The sequence below is a fragment of the Epinephelus fuscoguttatus genome, linkage group LG9, assembly GCF_011397635.1.
Source record: "Epinephelus fuscoguttatus linkage group LG9, E.fuscoguttatus.final_Chr_v1".
In the NCBI taxonomy this organism is placed as follows: domain Eukaryota; kingdom Metazoa; phylum Chordata; class Actinopteri; order Perciformes; family Serranidae; genus Epinephelus; species Epinephelus fuscoguttatus.
The window spans coordinates 23,332,338-23,350,056 of NC_064760.1; the positions used below are offsets into that span (position 1 = coordinate 23,332,338).

The 17,719-nt window shown below is 42.1% G+C and overlaps 2 protein-coding genes across 4 annotated transcripts in view; one reads left to right on the forward strand and one right to left on the reverse strand.

Moving 5' to 3' along the window:
- The window catches only part of LOC125894236 (dedicator of cytokinesis protein 2-like), a 151,828-nt gene that overhangs the window by 66,769 nt on the left and 67,340 nt on the right, over positions 1 to 17,719 (forward strand). For both annotated transcript variants that reach the window (XM_049585512.1, XM_049585513.1), the window contains exon 26: positions 4,999 to 5,094. In XM_049585512.1, the coding sequence (XP_049441469.1) occupies positions 4,999 to 5,094 (96 nt within the window). The remainder of the gene's footprint in view (positions 1 to 4,998; positions 5,095 to 17,719) is intronic.
- The window catches only part of LOC125894237 (protein INSYN2B), a 30,450-nt gene continuing 17,956 nt past the window's right edge, over positions 5,226 to 17,719 (reverse strand). The window contains exons 3-4 of one of the 2 annotated variants that reach the window (XM_049585515.1): positions 14,673 to 14,747; positions 5,226 to 8,374 (exon numbers count right to left, since the gene is read on the reverse strand). In XM_049585515.1, the coding sequence (XP_049441472.1) occupies positions 8,185 to 8,374; positions 14,673 to 14,747 (265 nt within the window). In that variant the 3' untranslated portion in view covers positions 5,226 to 8,184. Of the gene's footprint in view, positions 8,375 to 10,228; positions 10,955 to 14,672; positions 14,748 to 17,719 lie in introns of those variants that run through there. The other variant, XM_049585516.1, reaches the window with a different exon arrangement.

A 17,719-nucleotide genomic window follows, 5' to 3' on the forward strand; every position in this document is an offset into this window, starting at 1 on the left:
GTTCTGTCTAGTTTTACCCAGCATGCAACCAGCAGTCCCAATCATCTGTACCTCACTACTGCAGCTGTTTGGTTGTACAGTTGCAGCCTCCTCACATATAATCAAAAGCCAATGGGAAACAAATCAGAGCCCTTAAGTGGTCATTTGAGGCACAACTCAAGTTCCAGGAGTGAGCATCATCAACATTAGTTATGACTTTGTCTAGACACAGTCTGCATATATAAAAAACAACAACAACAGGTCTGGTTAAATTAAAAACGGCCAAATATATGAGTAATAAACAGTGTGCTTACAGTTGCTGCAGACCAATCAGCACAAACATGAGTGACTGAACTGTCGAACATCATTTGCGCTGATACTACACCATAGTACCCTCTTGCACAGCATTATTATTGGAAAAATGTTAGACTAACAATGTTCCAGCCCATGAATTAAAAAACATTTCCCCTTTACCCAGTATCACTGAATGAATTTGAACTACCCTTGAGCTCTGCGCCACCTCAGTGGGACTTGTTTCCTAAAGAGTAAAGAAAATAGCCTTAGGCTGTTTTGTCTTCAGTCCTGCAGTCGTGCAATGATGCAGGCCTCGACCAATTAGAATCTAATTGATTTTGTTCACGCGTGTTGCCGCGTGTTAGCCTGTCGAAACAAACTCCCGTTAGCCCCCGAACTAAAGACGTTTATTACTCACACACACACCCAACAGATACATCACCGATATCCAGCTGAGGGCTTTTTAATTGCTCCTGCAAGTTGTTGACAGCCTGCTGAGTTGTTGAAGTGAAGGTGTGGCTTTTTGATTTTCCAGCTCTATTTGTTTGGATATCACTAATGAAGCATGAGCCCAGAGAGGAGAGACAGTGAGAGGAGAGCCGTAGACGAGTAATGAATGGAGTGGAGTGAATGTGATGAGATGAATTTGCGTCGGTTGAGGTGTTAAAAGGACATGACAGGTACAAATACAATCAGTCTGCAATACCATTGACGCACAGTCTCATACAGGTTTTATATCAAGCTGCATGAGAGCAAAAGAGTCAGACTCAAGATTAAAGTATTCTCCGCGCAAACACACGCACTGCATTGCTACGTAGTGTCTAAACATAAAGACACTGTCAAAGCGAGCACTGGCTCTGATTAATTCTGAACGTTTTTACTCAAGTACACACAGAAATGCAGTCAAAGAAATAACACACACTTATCTACATCACCTTGTGTATGCCTGCTGCTGGTATATATTCGTATACATAGTATAGTGTAATAAGAACCTTGACCGCAGCATCTGTACATGGCTCCTGTTCTTTATTCTGCACATCTTTTTGTAAAACCCAGACACTGTTGTTCGCCAGTGAAAAACCCCTCTCTCCCTCTTTCACACACTCACACAGATGTGTTTTGTTTTTTGTTTTTCAAATCGTCAGGGGAAAAATGAACAAGAGCAGAAAAGGCCAGAGAAATGAAAACCGCTCATGGCCACGCAGGGAGGATGAGAAACAGTGAATGGAGGAGCGGGACAAGAGAGTTAACAGCCAAACAGACGGAGGTGAAAGTGTTTATTTCATAGACAATAAGGTGGAGGGATTTTACAAGAAAGCAATGCAGGGAGCTGAAAGATGACTGTCTGAAATTGCAACGGGGGAGTGGGAAAACAGATGGAAGGAAAACAACAGAGGCAGAGGAGGGAAGAGGTGATGGCAGACGGTCTCACCTCCTCGCCCCCCACCTCTTGTTTTCTGCATCCTTTTGCCTTTTTTTTCCCACCCATCTCTTCATCTCTCTCCTCCACGCTATGGGTGGTACCTGATTATGTTGTCACACCACAGATGTCTCTAAACTGGAGAGATAAATGCAGAAAGAGAAACAGAGATGGAAGGGAGGACAGATGCTCATGTCTGAGGGAGTTTGTGTTGAATTTATAAGTAACTTTAGTGTGTGTGATGAAGGGAGGATGCTAATAGAGAGAGACACAAAGACATGGCTCACCAAAGCCCTCCTGTTTCTTTTTTCCCCCTACCCCCAAAACAATGTTTTCTGTTTTTCTTTTTCATATCATGTTGCCAGTGGAGATGATAAACTGGTCTGGCTACAGTTCGGAATAAATAAACAGAGTATCGACCTTCCACGTGTTTGTGTTCTGCAGGAGAGAGAAAGAGCATTGTGCCCCATCTCCCGTCTTCCTGCTCTGAGACGACTGTCTGAGAAACTCTTTCCAGGAGACTAAAATACCTACAGCGAGCCAAAAAGATTTAGGCTTATTTAGGACCAACAGCTGCGCCTCAACCTAACTCTGTGTGTGTGTGTGTGTGTGTGTGTGTGGAGGTAGTCGGTGACAGAAATTGTATGCAAGATAACATACATGTTTATCTTCACTGTGCCCTGAGGCTCTGAGTCAGTGCATTTAATGTGGTTTAAGCTTGCCTACCTGATTCCCATCCAGCCCTTCACACCATCTTCCATCAGGTCAGCACACACGGTCACATACACACACGGTCACACACACGGTCACACACATACACAGAGTCACATACACACACAGAGTCACAGAGGGAAAGAAAGAGTGCTGCATTTGAAACTTTGAACTTGGCTTTTTTTTGTTCACCCACTTCTGTTCTTTGCGGACCTTCACTCTTTGCTTCATGTTTTGTTGATCAACTCACACAAGGGCATGCACACATGAAGTGGGCACAAAAATGTGGGTCACATTATGCTAACAAGGTTGCACACACACACACACACACACACACACACACACACACACACACACAAAGATGCACCTTGCAGCATTACTGCTAAGGTGTGCTTGGATGCAGCAGATGCTTCACTAGTGAGTCTCTACCTCGAGGCAAGGCTGAGTCAGCTTCCATTGACCAAGTCACTGTAGCATAGTGTGTGTGTGTGTGTGTGTGTGTGTGTGTGTTGTCCTGTGTACATGGAGCCATGCCTTTGTAAAGGTGCATATTTTACATATGCATGTTTTTTTGAGACAGGGATTTGAGTCATTTTTGTGTCATCTGTCAGACTTCATTTTAATAACTTGCAGTCTCTATGGGTCATAAAACACTGTTTTCTTGCCGCATTATCTGGCACAATGTCGTGAATATTTTTGCCATCAAAATACATTTTTCATTATTTATTCAAAAATATTAAATTTGTCATCTTATCAATGACTTTTCTCTGCATGTTTAATTTATAATTGTGACAGATCAACTTTAGTAAAAAGGTTCAAGTGAAGCAGGGCAGTAAATCTAAATAATGTTGATATTGTGATAATAGATTTAATAACAACTGTCATGTGTTTTTGTGAAATATAAACTCCATTATAGTCAAGTGATAGCATTTTTTAAGCTTACAGTTTAGGGTAGGGTAGTAGCTCAACAAAATGAAGAGCATATTATTCTTATTGGGTTGTCATATTCAGATTAACACACATTTTGTTTCCTAAAAAGCACTACTGGAATCAATGTTAATATTTTCATATACCAATATTGAGGTATTTAAAATATCAGTAGTAAGTCCATATCGCAACTGCTAACTCCCACCTAGTTCTCAGAAAATGCTGTATGCTATAAAATAATACATACCATGATAGAAGATGTATCTATGTTGCCTACTCTTAAAGGGGAGCTCATTCACCAGGGCGATTTAGGGGGAGACTGGAGGGTGGGCGCATTGTTTCCACAGCACAGCACAGCTGTTGAGTCAGGACGTTGTTATTAGTGTTAATCACCAAATGAGCAGCACCTTTAGCTGACGTCAGCTGCCATCCGACCCAGCTGATGCACAGTAGAGAATGGCCAAGGCTAGCTAACCAGCAGAGATTGGAGGGCAGGCAGTAAGCACTATGTTTCTACATGTTAACATGGCTAGCCGGCCGTCTGTCCCTTACCAGATCTGAGTGGTGTGCAGTGCAATAAACTGAAGAGCAGAATTAACCTGTGGACTGACATGCGTAATCAAGAATCAAGAATATTCCCAGCGATTAACTGATTAATGATTAACTGTTGATATCCCTAGTCTTAGACTGTAGGAATAGCATGTATGAGTTTTGAAAATGGACGTAGTTCCTCTTTAAGTTCAAGAAACTGTTGCCGATCTGAAAAAGAAGTGGTTGTCGAAGCCCGTTGTTTATACTGTTTGACTGGCCATTGTAAAAACTGCAAATATTATCCACAGTGTGTGTTTTTCTTTTGCTCTCAGTGGGTGAAACAACCAACACTACATCAAAATGCACCACCTCCTGTGTGAAGGCTCCAGACAGCGGGTCCAATCGTACTTTATGTGCCAGTCCTAATGTCTAACAACACTTTCCTTGCAGTTGACAAATAATTATGATGTTTTAACTAAGCAACAGTAACTTGCCTTGGGACTGGTCTGAGCACAGATTGGTAGATACATCTAATCCCCCTTGTTTGCCTCTGGGCAGATGGAGGAAAAGAAAGATGACAGAAAAGTGGCTTCAAAGAGAGGGGAAAGACAGGAATAGGAAAGCAGGTCTGCACAAAAAAAAATCCACATCCACGTGCCTTTGAGGTTCAAATGTCCACACTGAGGATGATTAACTGAATGTTCTGGTGAGGCTCACTTTCTGGAAAGTGAGCAGACTTTAAATTTCAGATTCGGTAAAACTTGATTCTCTTTCTTGTTTCATTTGATCTGCCAGTCATCCATTCAGAGCCCGAGTGAAGTTTGAGACTGGTTGCACAAACTTGGTTGTTTTCTTAGTGAGGAGAGTTCATGAGAGGGGAAAATGGCAGCACAAACAAAGCCTGACTAGTCCCCCAAGTTTTTTAAAGGAAAAAAAACTTTTGAGATCTTTCTTAGAGCAGCGCCAACGTCACGCTTTAGTGGACACTGCTTCAATCGGAGTTAATCCTGTTCTGCATTTGTGTGGGTGTTTGTGTGTGTTCACACCTGAGGGAATCTGTTTCTTTGACTTCCTTTGCTCTCCATCCTTCTCTAACATTCTCTTTCTTTTACTCTTCTCTCTGTCTGTTTTTCAAGGGGGAGACATTTCAACATATCCAGGACATTGTGGTGTCTCTGCTGGGAATCATCAACCGGACAGTCATCACGATGGGACGAGAGCATGCCCTTATTGTAAGTACACACAATTTTGCAGTACTAGAGTACTAGAGAGGCACCGATTGTAAAATTCTGAGTTGATACTTGTGTTTAAAATAATGGTTTTTCTTCTTGTTGTTGTCGTTGCTCATTTTGTTTTCATTGTTATTTATTCCCCATTCTTTGCCACAGAAACAAAGAAATCTATCCTATAAAACAAAAATAACTGAACTGTATAAATGTTATTCAACCCTTCACTACACTACCTTTAAAGAAGCACAAATCAATCATACAAATTTATAAAATCGGCCTTTAATGTAACTTTTTCACATGAAAAACATCTTTTAAAAAACTGCTCCAAAAGCCTTATTACATTATATAATGTGTCATAAGTCCCTCTATCTATTTTATATTGTTGTAAAACATTAACAGATTTCTCCTTCTACTTTATTACCCAAAACTACATTTTACAGGAGCACATGAATGCCTCATGAGAATGTTATAATTTTCCTTTGCTCAATTGAAATTTTGATTGAGTAGCACTTGAACACATCACAGTGTAACTCAGAGCAACCTCTGTCAGCTGTTTGTTCAGCCATTAACTACAGATAGCTAATGCTGACTAGCTCCTCTTGCAATGATTTCAACGCAGATTTGCTATTCATGATGTAGCATTATTAGGGAAAAATGAGGGTGTGTCGCCTGACGTGTCAGTAGTGAATTTACTGCATCGTTTTGTCATCCTGGGGAAGATCTCTCTTTGTCCGAAACACGTTTTCTATTTTCCCCGGGACGACAGGATGCAGTTAGTCATGAGCCGTGCTTTTTAGCCTGCACAAAACAGAAAACATCAGCCACTGCCATCAGCAAATGACATCTTATTTACAGGCTGATGGCAACAAGGCGGATATCAGCGGAAACTGATGTTTGGCTGATGAATCGGCATTCCTAATAAGTTTCATATATGTCCGACTTGCCATCTTTTCTTTTTCTCGCTTTGTCTTCCCTTAAAGTTGATTTGTTGAAAAGCCCCCGGTCATCCACTCACGTCTGCCCATCCAGGAACACAAAGTACGTCAACACCAGCACATATTGTTTAAAATACACACTTTTATTGTACATACAAGAGGAAGATCAGGAAGAGAGGGGCATCGTGGGAGCTCACACACTGTTAGTGTTAATTGGTACATGTGGTGTCATCCAGGGTTCTAATTGGTGGCAACTTGTCAGCCAGAGGCAGCTGAAGGAAGTCTTTGCGAGATTAGTGGTTAACCTGTAAGCTGCTGTGAGCTAAGCATTGTGCAACTGGTGTGTGTTTACATGTGTGCAGAATTATGGTGCGGATGTGTGTGTTTAAACAGGGGTAGACTTGTACAGATCTTAAGTTACAATTTCTGATAAAAGACGCATCTGCCAATATATAGTGTTTTTTAATAAAATACTGTTTTCATCTACTAATTGTGTTATGATTTTACAAAGACTTTTTTTTATTAGTTTCAAATGTTCCTTTAAATGGAATAACGTACCTTGACTTGATAAAATATACTTTTTTTTATGTACATTTTGAAGATGTTTTCATCATTGATTTTTGTTGCTCTATTTTAGCTTAATGATCCCGCTAGCAGTGGCTGTGTGGGCCGAATGCTAATGAGCAAGTTTGTAGATATGGAAATGATTATCTACGGTATATTTAATGTGAACATCGTGATGTTTGTTATTGGGGGATAACTTTTTCAAAAAGATTGAGCATGTTTTGGGTTATATGTTCTCACTGTGAAACTGCAGTCATAGTTGGTAGCTGCTAAATCACATGAAACTGATATTGCTGGGCTCCCCGTGTGTTGCACAACAACAGAGCATTCTCCTGCACAGTTTATGCAGTGTGAACTTAAGAAAAACTCCAGGCATACACAGCTAGTTTCACAGTACAGAATTTATAGGCGCCTTATTAGCTCAGACTTTGCAAATATTAATACATCTTTGAAACGTGAATACAGGTCAGTAACTGCCTGCAAAGTGATGACTGGTCTACCCCTAGTTTTCATTGGTTCACAAATGTATGTGTGTGTGGAGTACTTGCTTGTGTTACAATGAGTATACTGTGTGTTTGTGTGAGTGTACGCCTTTTTGTGCATGTATTTCTATGCGTGTGTGTGTGTGTGTGTGTGTGTGTGTGTGTGTGTGTGTAAATCCTTGGAACAAGATTGAACTTACATCAAAACACTTCCATTTTGGATGGTAATAAAAGGAGAGAATCAATCACTCTGTCAGACAGCGTTGACAGAATTTTTAATCACCTGACACGGCCTGTCAGTCTGTGATCAGCTGCCCATCACATTGTCTCTTAATGTATTCTTTACACAATCTCCACTGTGCTCTCCGAAACCCTGATATCCATCCAGCGAGCCGTCTCTTTGTTTCCAGAGGGCTCATCAGCTCCTCTTCCACTCATATCCTCTTATAGCTGTTGAGTTGCTGCTACATTCAAATATTGGCCGTCAAGCCGACCAAAGACACAGTATTCCGATTCGCTGATAAATTGCTTGGATTTTCAAAATCTTTCCGGTTCCCTTGCTTATAGCTGTGATTTAGCCGAAAACTGTTGCGAGGATTCATTCCCAGCTGTTAGCGTGAATCCATCCGGGTGTAAATCCATTTATACATCTGTCCATCTGTCTAGACAGCCAGTCAGCCAAGTGACAAACAAAACACCAGTCTGTCACCCAAAGTTTCAAAGCTTCAACTCTCTGTTACAGAGTGATTATGGAAAAATGGTATCCTTGCTTTGAGTCAAAAGTTAATCACAAAGTAGCCTCTGAAGTCCCACAGTGTTTTCTTTACCCCTGTTAGATATATCAGAGAGAAGTTCAGCAGTGCCTTTGGTCCTCTTTTCCTTCTTTAGTGCATTTCCTCTTTCTCTGCCTGGTTCCCTGGTGTATCTTTTAAAAACTGCAGAAGCATTGCTGTGGATAAAGTGCCATTTTAATGACACTTGAACACAGTAGTCACTCAACGGACCATGACAGCAATGCTTTATTCCGAAACTTTGAGGCATGTGATCTCCTAAAACACAATCATCACCCACATGCCCTATGGCCAGCAAGGTGGTTGTGGTTTTCCCAAATCTTACAGCCACCAGAAACATTTCTTGCGGAGTTTCTTGACACGGGTCTTCGTGCTCGGGCGGCTGGAGGTGGAGGCGGATGGAGCTGGTGTGGGCTTGGTCAGAGTGGGTGCAGGCACGTCATAATCCCCCTCCAGAGCCTCCATGACCACCTGGAAGCGTCCCTCCTGCTGTCGGAAATCATGCTCCACGCTGGGTAGGACAGAAAGACATAGCAGTTGGAAGGGGGAGGAGACAGGGATGAGGGAGAAGCACAATTTAGAGGTTGGGGAAGAGTCTAATCAAGTCAGATTTATTTATATAGCTCATTTTTCACAAAAAAGATTAGATGTGGGGGTAGTGAGATAGAGGGAGAGGACGAGCGGAGGGATGTGATGACAGGTGGAGGTCCACTGTGCAGAAAGAGAGATTAGACAGACAGACAGATTGAGAGAAAGGTGAGCGAAGGAGTTTTAGTGACATTAAAATGTAAAGTGCGTCGCGAAATGCTGACAGCACTTTAAAGAGAGGTTGTACTTACGCACAATGCAGTTTTATATGGAGATGTTAAAACATGTTGTGTTCTCAACTCGGATATATGCAGCTTCAGCACACACACACACACACACACACACACTTTCACACAGTCTCAACTCAGCACTCATTTCACGTCCATAGTATTCTTCTGCGCTTCATGCACCGATAGATCACAGGCTGGTGAGACGAGAGGAGTAGGAGGAGAATGAAAAGGAGAGCAGGAAAGAGAGGAGAGGAAAGGAAAGCAAAGGGGTATTTGCAAAATGGAGGAGCTAAAGGAAGGAGCAAGGGAGGAACTTTTTTTTTTCTCGCTCTTCTGATGGGTTCAAAGCAGACCCTCTTGGCTTTCTTTTTCTATGCTTCTGTCGTTTCCCCTCCTCATCTCCCTCGCGCTCTCTTTCTCACCAGCTCTCTGAAGTGTCCACCGCTGCGGGTCATAGTGTAGTAGACTCTGAGCCTCTCTCTCCTTTTGGTAACTGTGTTTTTGTGTGTGAAAGAATGTGTGTGTGTGTGTGTGTGTGTGTGTGTGTGTGTGTGTGTGTGTGTGTGTTGAGTTGGATTATAGGGGTGGAGCTGCATAGGGCCTGGCATCTGGAGTTAATGAGCCACATGATGAGGCAAGGAGAGCAGAGACAACTACCCACCCTCCCCTCCTCTCCCAACACCCCAGCATTCTCACACACACATACTGTACAAACACATATGTGCTCCCCTGACACCCAACGTGTGCATCTTCCACAACACGCTCACAGCTGAGCAGGGGCATAGAGGGGCTTATGGAAGGAGAGAGGAAAGGAGCTGACTCTCCTCTGGGAGATAGAGGGATGGATAAATGAAAGAAGGCGGAGAGGTCACTAAGGAGGGAAACAAAAAGACAGAGGGAGGTAAAGAAGGAGAGGATGAGTGCCACCAGAGACGAGGGGGGGGGAGGAGGGCGGAAAGGTCTCGGCTTCCTGAGAAAAAGCTGAGGGATGGAGCTGAGTGGATAGAGGGTGAAGTAAAAGCTCTGGTGGGCACAGAGGAAGGGAGATGGCTGCCATGAATAAATGATAAAGTAGATGTACTCTAAATACACACACACACACACAGTCAGATATTGTTCACACACAAAACATATATGTAAGATAAGTGGTGCATCTGTCCCACATTTGCTCAGTTATAGTCTATCTTGTTTTAGAGTGGAGGACTTTCCTTTTCAGATCACTCTTTACCCACACACTTCACTAGGTTTCAACCTCCCCTTCTCTCAATCCTCTCTAACTACCTCTCTCAGCCCATATCTACTGTACCTCTCACTCACTATTGTTCATGGGATTATGGCACACTGGGAAAAGCTGCTGCTCTTAATTCGGTCTGCAAGCTGTCATCTTCAGCGTCTTTGCAACTGTGTGCGTGACTGTGTGTTCTTGTTGTTTCTATCCTTGTGAGATGTATTTTTAAACCCTAACTTTTGTGGTTCAAGCGAGGGTGACTGTTCACTGCTCACATACAGGACAGGTTCAGGATGCATGGCTGTGTTATATGCCTTGTGTTATGTCTCTTACTCATTATGTTTGAGTAAATGAAAGTCACAGAATACCTTTTAGGTGTAAGGTGTCTCTGTGTGTTTGTGTTTGAGCTGTTTAAGCTCTGAGAGGAAAACAGAGGGCCTGTCAAAAGTTCCTCTCCCCCCTGTCTCTCATCATACACATTAATTAGGACTGACAATGGCAAAACATCTTCAGGCAGCCAGCCCACATCAAAACCACTTTTTTCAATTCATTAGGACGGAAGTTTCAGTCCCACGCGTAATTCATCCTTTGCTTGTGTGTCTCCCTTTCCCTATCTCACCATCCTCTCTATCCAGAATCCTCTCTGAGGCTATGATAAGGCCATCCAATCAAACAAATGGAGCTGCAGACTTTTGCGTTTGGCACAATCGGCCACTGAAAATGTTTTCTGCATATATAATGTGTGTAATTTTTTTTTATGGGAACTTTAAAGGAGAAGAAAAATGATTACAGAGCAGAATCTTCATATCTGTCCAAGTCATTAACATTTTTTCTTAACATCTTCAACAAGTGTGTCCATTTCTTTGTTTGTTAGTATGAGTGTGTGTGCATGCAAGTACGCATATGAAATGCATGCACAAACGCATCCAACAATAGCGGATTCCCTTTTTTGTTGGACTAATTAGCATGTGTGTATACATGATTATATTTGCATGTGTGTAGGAAAAACAAAGGGAAAGTGGAGCAGGAAAGAAAATCTCTGAAACTGAGGAGAGAGAGAAGAAGGATGATAATGATGTGAGGAGAAAAAGAAAGACACTCTTGAGATCAGCATAGCCTCAGGCCCTTAAAAATCCTCCACAAGTGTCTGGAGATCTAAATTCAGGGCCTTGAAAGTATTTTAATGTCTTAATTACTGTTATTAAATGTTCTTTCGTGTTACTAATGACAGGTTTCCTCCGCTGCATGTTCACTCTAATATTACACACTCGGTTTATTTGTCAAAAAAAATAATAGTGGTACATCTTAAATAACAGTGTTTTCTCTCCTGTAAACATGATTTTTTTCCTGTCCAATTTCCTACACTGTTAATCTATGCAGCATATTCAGAGCTTTTGAAAGAATTATTTTGGGGGGAGCTTTTTCCTCTGTCTTTTTTTGGAGAGCAGACTAATTTATGAATTCTCAGAATAATGCCTTTTGTGAGCAGTTTTGTTTTCCTGTTTGAATTAGTATTTTGCTACTGAAAGTATGGTCTTCATAAAACTGGCCTTTCAGTGCAGTAGAAAGATGCAAATACTTTTGAAATTGGTGCTACATGACAAGAGAAAACAGAGAGCATGGCATTTGCCTTAAAACTACCAGAATGCACTGCACCACACTGAACCAATAAACACTCCTGCTGGTCCCTAAAAACACCCATGGTTTGTGGTTTGTAGGATATAGCAGGGCCCGCTTCCACAAGCTTCTTGATCCTATTTCTAAAGCTTGTAAATTTAGGAAAACTAGACTGAATAATAAACGCAACAAGGATCAGGAAAACAGTGGATTGCCCCTCCGGGTTGGGAGTGGGTTACTGCCCCAAGCAAGGGAGTTCAAGTGTATTGAGGTCTTGTTCATGAGTGAGGGTAGGATGGATTGTGAGATGGATTAGCATTTGATGCAGCATCTGCAGTGATGCAGGTGTTGTGCTGGACTATTGTGGTGAAGAGAAAGCTAAGCCAGAAGGCAAAGCTTTTAATTTACTGGTCTATCTACGTCCCAGCCCTCACCTATGGTCATGAGCTCTGGGTAGTGACCGAAAGAATAACTTCGTGGATACAAGCGGCTGAAATAAATTGCCTCAGAAGGGTGGCTGGGTTCAGCCTTAGAGATAGGATAAGGAGCTTGGACATCAGGAGGGAGCTCTGAGTACAGGTATCTGATTAAGATGCCTCCTGGGCACCTCCCATTGGAGGTGTTCCGGACACGTCGCACTGGTAGGAGGCCCTGGGGCTGACCCAGAACATGCTGGAGGGATTACATATCTCGTCTGGCCTGGGAGCACCTTGGGGTCCCCCAGGAGGAGCTGGAAAGCATTGCCGGAGAGAGGGATGTCTGGAATGCTTTGCTTGGCCTGCTGCCCCTGCGACCCAGCCTTGGATATCAATTGAAAATGGATGGATGGATGGATGGATGGATGGATGGACGGACGGACAAGTATAAAGGCATAAAGAAAACATTATTCATGTTTTCAATAATTTGTATATTTGGTCTCACACCTATATCGGCTACATGGAAACTAATCATCTGCCTTGTAACCCCGTCGGGGCACGGCATCTATGTTGTTGATGCAAGATACTACATTGACATCAGAATACAGATTCGGTGTATGGTCTCCTGTAGGTTTAATTTTGGGATTAAGGCAAAGATTAGGTTAATCAACAACTTTTTAGGTTTTGTTTTTTCTAATTTGACAAGTGGTGAGAAGACCAACGATCCAATGCAAGGTGACAAGACTGCATAAGTCAATACTCAATATAAGTCAGATAACTCACTTTGACGCAAGACATAAGGCCTAGTCCCTGTTGTTTTTTGGTGGGTGATGTATGTTTCTCCATTTAATCTCAGTTTTTCTTTTAGCCTCTGTTTTTACAGTACAGGAGACAGTATGGTGCCAACGTCCTGTACAGAAAGTTGTATAAAAGCTAAACAATGCGCTAAAGTATTTTTTGAAAACATTCATTGAATACAACAAGAAATACACAATACTGCAACAGCAACTTGGTTTATGTTTGATCAGCACTGCCTGCTTTGCCATTTGATCAGAGTTCGGTCTGACTTTTAGACCGAGAAGGGTCTCTATCTGAATCTGCTTCTGTACTCTTTGTGTCACTGGTGGCAAAACAAAAATGAGAACTTACAATCTAGTTCAAGCAACAGCCCGAAAGCCAGCAAAATTGCATCATCTGGCAAGTTTTTGTTGGCAGATCTGGGTGCTGGCAAGATGAAGGAAAGTTTACCACAGTTCTTTTACACATACAACTCACATTGTTATGGTACAAAGCTGGTTGAAATCAGACAAGTATCCCTTTAATTTAATAGCTGTGTAATGCAAGTTTTAAGGCTTTCATCTTCATGTTTATGTGCATGCATATGACTCAGTGCAAAGTAGGAGGAAGATATGTGTATGTTTATTTCGTCTGTGTGGTGGATGAGTATGTTGCCACGTGCTAGTCCTTTCCCCTCGGTGTTCATTACAACTTACTTGGCTAAGCATCCTGCTGTGTTAATTAAGATCAAGGGGAGGAGAGAATGGGATGAAGAGGAAGAGGGAGTTGGAAAACGAGATGGAGAGATTAAACGGCAGAGTTGTAGAAAGTGAAAGTACGGGAGGAATGCAGATGCGGCGCTGCTGGGAGGTGAATGTCTTTTGTGAGTTATTGAGAACTGGAGAGAAAGGCCCTGTAAAATGTGTCTTTATCTCTTATGGCCTGCAAGGGAGATTTATATACATGTGATTGAAAACAAACACAATTAGCTCCAAGCATAGCTTTGATCTGATGCATACACACGCAAAAAACTTTTGGACTAAAAGGAGCTTTCGATGCCAGATTATTCCACTTACAGCAAGTACATATTTGTTCTTCTCTGTTCCATTTGTTTTGTTTGCTCTCCATGAGGCTACTTTATTTGTGGAAAACCCACAGCTTGACTTCTTGAGCAGAGTCTTGGCAGTTGGGTGGGAGCAGGGCACAGGTGATTATAGCGTCGGCATGTGACAGATGGAATGAGGTAAAGATGTACAGAGGAAACCAGTTTGATTGAAATTTGGAGATGAAAGAAAGAGCTTTAGCAGGCATGGGATGAAAAGATGGAATGATTTATATAATGAAAAGATGAGAATGAGAGAGGGATGGGGTGAAGGTGATGGGAGAATTAAACTACAGTATGTGGTATCAGATTGTGAGTGCGCTGCTCTGTAAGTTGCAGAGGATCTAAGAATGCAATTACTTATTTAGGTCACACACACAAGGGACGACTGAAGCAGGAAAGACGCATTATTTAGGTGCTGAATTAATTTGCTTGTTTGCACACAACATTCTTTTATGTGTAAATATCATTCCTGGAGAGAGTGTCCTCGTCTAATCTCTATAATACAGCACGTATTAATTTCAATATTGATGAGGGGGGATCATTTATAGTCTTGCATTTTTCACATAATAGGGATATATTGTGTGAGTAGTGCAATTATCAGAGCAGGAGAAAAGGGCAGAGACAGCAGGATACCAGGAAGAAAGGATATGAAAAATAAAAAAGAAAGATGTGATAAAATGTGGAAAAGCTGAGAGAAAAACAACATGAAATGGAACATTTTCAAGGCTACAAAAGGCATGCCGCTTTTCTCAGAGAAGTTTCAGGGCTGTTTATTACGCTGCAGGAAAGAATGAGTTGTCATTGTTGGGTTATGTAATGCAGTAAGCTCATTATGTTGATCAGGTTACCTGTAGATGATGCATGCTGTCTTTTGGCAGGTGGGGCAGTTGTTTATGTCCTGACCAGTTCTGTATGAGCTGCGACTGCAGAAACAACAGATGCAAAACATTCACACACACTCGCAGGAGTTTAATTGAACATAATTGATACTTATAAAATGTTGTTTTAGTCATGTTCAGTGAAGAATTATTACCTTTGATAAACTGATTCAATAAATATAATGTATAAATATCAGGTTTGGCATTAGCCACTGAAATATAAAGTCTTTTTGGACTAAGAAAGAAATGGCCTTGCTTTTCTTTCCCAGAAAGAGTGTCTAACGTTATCACAGTTTTTATTGGTCTCTTCACCTACACATACTCAGTGCACAACACAATTGCTAGAAGAAATATTCACATTAAACATTTCTGCAAACCACACATGTGTTATATTTGTACATTGTTTTGCAGCAGATGTTTCTCAGTAATGCTGTGGTGAAGGTGTAGTTAGGTTTGGCCCAAAAAAGCACTTAGTTATGGTCAGGAACAAACACCACTGGGAAACACTGAAATTTGTCAGTGAAAAACACCCGCATTTGGTGGTTCAGATGCTGCTGGGAAATGCTGCGATGTGTTCGAGAAAAACACCCAGGTTCTATGGCTCAAATGCTGTAAATGCCACGGTGTGTTGATGAAAACACCCAGATTCCATGGCTCAAACGCCACTGGGAAACCGTGCAATGTGGCACTGAAAAACACCCACATTTGGTGGCTCAAATCTGCTGGGAAATGCTGCGATGTGTTTGAGAAAAACACCCAGGTTCCATTGCTCAAAACCTGGAAATGCTGCATTGTGTCGATGACAAACACCCAGGTTTGGTAGCTCAAACGCTGCAAGGAAATACCGGAATGTGATGATGAAAAACACCCAGTTTCGATGGCTCAAACGCCACTGGGAAACACTGCAATATAGCACTAAAAAACACCTGCATTCGGTTGTTCAAATCTGCTGGGAAATGCTGGCTCAAACCCTGGAAATGCCGCATTGTGTTGATATAAAAAACACCCAGGTTTGGTAGCTCAAATGCTGCTACGAAATGCCGGAATGTGATGATGAAAAACACCCAGGTTCCGTGGCTAAAACACCACTGGGAAATGCCTTAATGTGTCATTAAAACCACTCAGGTTTGGTGCCGCGACCACTGATGGAAATGCCACTCAGCAGAGCCAAAATACAGCTGTAGTTGTTTGTTGGACTCAGACAGTGGTCTGCAGCTTGGTAGGCATTTTACCGAGGTGACATGCCATCCACCATCCCCTCCTCCTCCTGATGACAGTCAGCTTGTGTATTTCATCACTTTAGAAACAATGATATGTATGAAACGTGCAAATGTAACATATTTGTGGTTTGCAACGATGACACTGTGAACATTTTCATCCGGCAGCTGAGCTGGAGTGCAGCAGCATCAGGTGTACTCTCAGGGGGCTGTCAAAGGGCACAAAATAGCTTGTGATGTTTAGTGCATACGATGTGCCCCACCAGGAGAATTCAGGACATCACCTGAATACTTGTGATGGTTCGCCTGTTTGGCATTCCAGGCAGGTAGAAAATAAACAGCAAGCATTGTGTGCAGTGACTGTGTAGGTAGGCTTAGTTCGGAGCCAGACATTACATGACACCAATATCATAAGTGCAGTGTTGAGTGAAAATCATCTTGTTGTCTTTCACACTAGAAAATAGTTGTCTGTAAATTGGTTTGCGTTTATAAAAAAAAAAACTATGATTACACATGCAAGCCGTGTTATCAAGGTTGAACAAGACTACAGAGCAAAAGACTTGTTGGGAAATAAAGTCAGATAGAAAGATCTGACAAGCTCATGCTGACTGCCATTTAATTAAATCGCTTTATTTTGCCAAGATATTTTGGCTGCCCCTTTACTGAACTGTGTAGATGGGGGAGTAGCTGATTTATGTTGATAAAATAGACATTTTAATTACATGGAGAGAGGCCGTGTGACTGGCATCATTTTTTCTCCCCGATCAGTCTTTATCAAAGACAAACAACAGCAAGAGAAGACAAGTATTTGCTCCGGGAGAGAAAAGAAAACAAGGAGCTGAGCACAGCCACAACCTCTTAGCACAGCCGACACTTTTATCACCACGGCTCACTTAAAGTGCTTTCGTTTCTGGCACAGCATCAGATACACGTGGACCCTCTCACTGGCTGGTTCTCTTGCTTTTTCCCCTCTTTTTTATGTCTTTTTCCTCTCTCAATTGCGCTCACCCTTTCTCTTCTGTCTCCCTCTTTACCCTATTATTCCATTCACTTAGCCTGAGCGTCCTCACGACAAGCACGCACACATTGAAAACTATGAATGCATAATTATATACAGTCACACTCACAGGGCAGGACAGCGTGTACACTGAGTTTCGGAGCCTTATTGTGCAGCTTAAACATTAATTGCATTTCTCAAATGTAATCTGATAGGGATTAGTCTGGAGCTAGAGACATCTGTTAACCCTCACCAAAAAGACAGGGGGAATAGAGGGTAAAAACAGAACATGAAAATGTAAAAAAAGAAGTTAAGGTGAAGAATGAAAGATTATCATAGAGACGATGAGACATAAAGGGCAGTACATTGGTTGTTTGGGAGCAGAAGTAAAACTGAAGGGCATAAGGTATTTGGGTGGAGTGGTAGAAGAGGAGTGGTAGAAAGAGGGTTGAAAGTTAGGATGGGAGAAGGGCATATAATATAAACTACAGGAGGAGAATTACTGACAGTAAAGGTGAAATGGGTGAGGAGGAAGAGGATGCAAAGAATAGGGATGCGATAGAGAAACAAAACAGACTGACAGCTGACACATGACAGCCGGCGAGTGTGATGGACAGCTTGTCGGGGCAGGGAGAGGGGGGAGATCGCAAAATGGTGAGAGGGCAACGGAGTGATTCACAGTTGTTAGTTGCAGGCATGATTCATATGTTGGAGGTGCAGAAAGAAAGACGGATGAGGTGAGAGAAAAGGGTATTCATTAAGGATGGAAGAAAGAGAGGTGCAAGGGTGAAGGTGAAGAGAGG